General features: G+C 29.4%; 1 protein-coding gene across 1 annotated transcript in view; it reads left to right on the top strand.

The window, feature by feature from the left end:
• Window positions 1–944, top strand: part of LOC106688650 (odorant receptor 67c) — a 13,339-nt gene extending 12,395 nt beyond the window's left edge. Inside the window, exon 6 of the mRNA XM_067051866.1 lies at window positions 700–944. Within this exon, the coding sequence (XP_066907967.1) occupies window positions 700–759 (60 nt within the window). The 3' untranslated portion in view covers window positions 760–944. The remainder of the gene's footprint in view (window positions 1–699) is intronic.
• Window positions 945–3,898: the final 2,954 nt, after the last annotated feature.

Raw genomic sequence — 3,898 nt, 5'->3', positions numbered from 1 at the left:
TTGACTTTTAAATGTTTGGGCACTCAGACCGGAAGCCTGGAACGATTTAGTTTAAATTAAAATTAATTTTAAAAAGCGTTTAAATTTTCAATGCGATTTTGTCAAGTAACAATTACATAAACAGCAATAAATATATTTTAAAAACTAGAAAAAAAAAACCTTTTGAGATCAAATTGTAGAATAAAAATAATTATTAAAAAATGCTACTTATTCCTTACTTATTTTTAAAGTAGTTTAAAGTAGCGTAACTGACGAAACTTTACATTTTCCTAGTAAAGGCTCTGTACTAACAAAATTAAATTAAATATACAAAAGAAACAAACGCAGTTTCTGGAACTCTCGCTCGTCAGGGAAAAGCGGTTTAACTAGAAAGGTAGAAAAAAGATTAAATTTTTAATTTACAGTAGTCAAGTTTAATTAAATTAAATCAAACATGTTAGAAGTAGTTTGAACTTGTTTAATAAACATTAACATAATTGGACAGATAACCATTTCAAACGCCTCAATTAATTTTTTTAAGACCAACGAGGTATTGAAACCGCCTATAAAAAAAAGTCCGAAATTATTGTAAATAGGTTATATAATAAGTTCAGATCATATAAAAAATATGTTTATTAATCTTATTTATGAACTTTTTTTTTTTATTTTCAGATGTAAATATATATATTCAGAATCTAGTTGATTTTTATTTTGTTTCAGGTGGTAACTGACTCTTATTCATATTTGATGATTTTGATAACTATGGACGACACATCATAAATTTTCGTGTCTCTAGAAAAAATTAAACTTCATTGTAACATAGCAGTTAGTAATTCTTGTCAAAGCCTAAATTGTTTATTGTAGATTTGAACAGTTTAGAGGTTTGTAGGTAAGAAATGCGATAATGTTCACAGTTAGTGTATAGCCTACTTATTTCTATGTACAAGGAAATAGTAAATATAGAATTTTGGCTTTTGAGTAACTTCAATTTGTTGAACTTTTATAATGAAAAAATATTTAGCATGTTAACGTTATAACATATCGATAATAATTCATCTATGGTGCAATGATCAAATACTGAATCATTCTTCTCAATCATATGTAACAATTATCCTATCAACTTTATGTAGTTGATCTTTTACATATGTATGGATCCGGTCAAACAATCCGTCTTCCTAAAGTGTAGGAAATTGCCTACCATAAATACCTGTAAGTATAAAAGTTATTTTTTTAAACCTATTCATTTAAGACACCTGAACGATCAAAACATCTTGAACCAGTAAACCTACCAACAAAAAATATTTTGCCAAATAGAACTAAAGATAATATAAAAATAAAACAATATGTATATATTAATGATATAATAGTTAAATACACCATTTGTTGGGCTGAGGGGGCCCCATAGGCAGTATTTCGAAATTCTGTAGGATCCCAATACCCTATCCCTTATTATATATGCCATGTATAATATAATTTAAGTAAAAATTGAATACCGTAAAATGAAAATTTTTAAATTTAACTTCCCGTATTCAACTGATTTCTTGGATCCAATTAGTGAAAACCCTTGTAATACATATTGACATATAATACATTGTACGGGCTCTTGACAGAATTTCCTGTTCCGCGAATGTTACAATTAATTATCCACATTAATTATGTGTAACAGAATTCCCTGTTTAAATAGTACGAAAATCAAAATTGATGATGGGAATCGTGCATAATTATGGAGTTGTTTCTTACTGAAAAATAATTTTTGACGCTAAAATATTTACAACTTACGTCACCCGTCCCGGTTTTGCCCGCTACCGAACTAACGGACTTGCGAATTTTTGAATTGAACCTTTGAAGCTTATAAAAGTTTTGAGCCCATTAAATTTAATATTTTTAAATATACATTACTCATTTATGTATTCTTTAGGAATTTGTTTTAATTACCAAAACAGGTTAAGAAATCTTGATGATCTTAGACATACCATTTAAAATTTGATGCCCCTTTCTCTATTTATAGGATCCTTACAAATTAAACTATAAAAATAGTTCTATAATAAAATGCTCAAAAATAAATAAATGAAAATTAACACATTCTTCTTTTATTACTTTCTATAACATTTAACTGTTTATTAAATCAACAAAAAGTATTTTTATATTCAAACCAATAAAGAATAAATAATAACTGATGTCAACACGTTCAGCATATTCCGATAATAATTTACATACTGCTTGTGTTTTAATAAATGTATTATTTAGAAATGATTCAGCATCCAATATCATTCTTTCGAAAAAAAAAGAAAAAAGAAATGATAGTTTGAGCTCTCATAGATTCTTTCTAACTAATTTTGTGGAAATACCTAGTGGGCGTTTTCACAAAGTGTAGTTTCGCGAACTTCGAATCGTTGGGGTGGAGTGTCGTTAGAAAACAAGTAAGTAGTTTTGTTCCCACACCTCGAAAAGATAGATATTTGATCATATTGGGACAAGGAAATGCGTTTTTGAAAGCAAGGTTCAATTGCTATTCAGCAACCAATGTCAATTTAATCTCTCTGAATACGCGTTTGAGAAATTGCGATAAGTTATTAGACTGTTTTCATGGTACTAAACAGTTATTTAGATTATTCCAACGTTAACAAAGTTTGTTCTTGGGCAACGGGGTGGGGCATAATTATCTAATGTAATATTTACGGATGACCAATGATCCGTTGTCCAAGTTTATATAGTCCAACAATCTTTCACCACAACAGAAGCAGAAAACTCCACCAAAAGCGGTGCCAAGATGCTTTTGGTGGAAGTTTTTTCAGGATATAGAATTCACGTGTGTTTATGTGGTTTTAGATGGACTTGGAAAGTATAGAGATATATTTGAGTAAATTATCAGTGAGTACTTACCATATACCAAAGCCAAATACAAAAGTTTTAATTTCTGTTTTATGAGGAGGCGTAAATGTTATGGCGTAACCTAACTGTATCACTCGATGCAGAAAACTTTCTGTTTAACATTCTGATGCAGACAAGAAGCGCAGCTCACAAGGACTTTTGGTGGTTAAGGTAAAATAGCTAAGAGTTATTTCAGTTAATTCTAGTTAGCAAACTTCATTGGACTCCTTAACATGCCACTGGATATAAAAAAAATAATAGTTTTACCCATAGGTATTCTGAAAGGTGACAAATCTCTGCCAGCTTTTCAAATTCTTGTGGTTTTGCCTGAATAAAAACATATAAATAAAAATAAGGTCACACTCTGTCTCATTCACACTATACTGCACAGCAAAGTGTGAAACCTATTTTAGGCAAGAGTTTCACACGTTTCTTTACAGCTGTATATAATAAAAGCTTCTATTATAACGCTGCTATTTCGAAGTTGTGAATTGAAAAAAATATTATTAAAAAAATAAACTTAATGATCGGAAATTTTGCCTCCATTTTATGAATTTGCATAAATGAATTTCTAGTTTTCAATGTAGCTTACATAGCTGTTATTGAAATGGATATTTTTGAATTTAGGAGTTCAATTTACAGAGACAATTAACAGAAAAAAAACAGTTCCATAGCGTCTAAAATATCTCGAGTTTCTGTTTCGGTCGAGTTTCTTTATCTATGGTAAATTTTTCAAAACAAAAAAGAACTTTTGATCAAGATATAGTAGTAATACAAGACTACAGAGGGCGGAGGTTCGGAGTCCAGTGTGGACGAGTTGACTATTATTTTGTAGAGAAACTACAGAATAAACTATAATATAGAAAAAAAATATATAGGTTGAATACCACCCCGTATACCAGAAATGACCAGGTGGTGAAAGAGAAAAGAAAAAGAAAAAAAAAGTAGTTGATAGAATCGCAGGATTTTTAACCACCACTTTAGTAAACACTACTATACTCACCAATAGTAATATTTATTTATTATTATTTATGTATTTCAAATACCT

This window comes from Halyomorpha halys, unplaced genomic scaffold, assembly GCF_000696795.3.
Source record: "Halyomorpha halys isolate HHAL.00 unplaced genomic scaffold, Hhal_1.1 Scaffold1170.1, whole genome shotgun sequence".
Classification (NCBI taxonomy): domain Eukaryota; kingdom Metazoa; phylum Arthropoda; class Insecta; order Hemiptera; family Pentatomidae; genus Halyomorpha; species Halyomorpha halys.
This window is presented reverse-complemented; position numbering and strand designations above follow the sequence as displayed.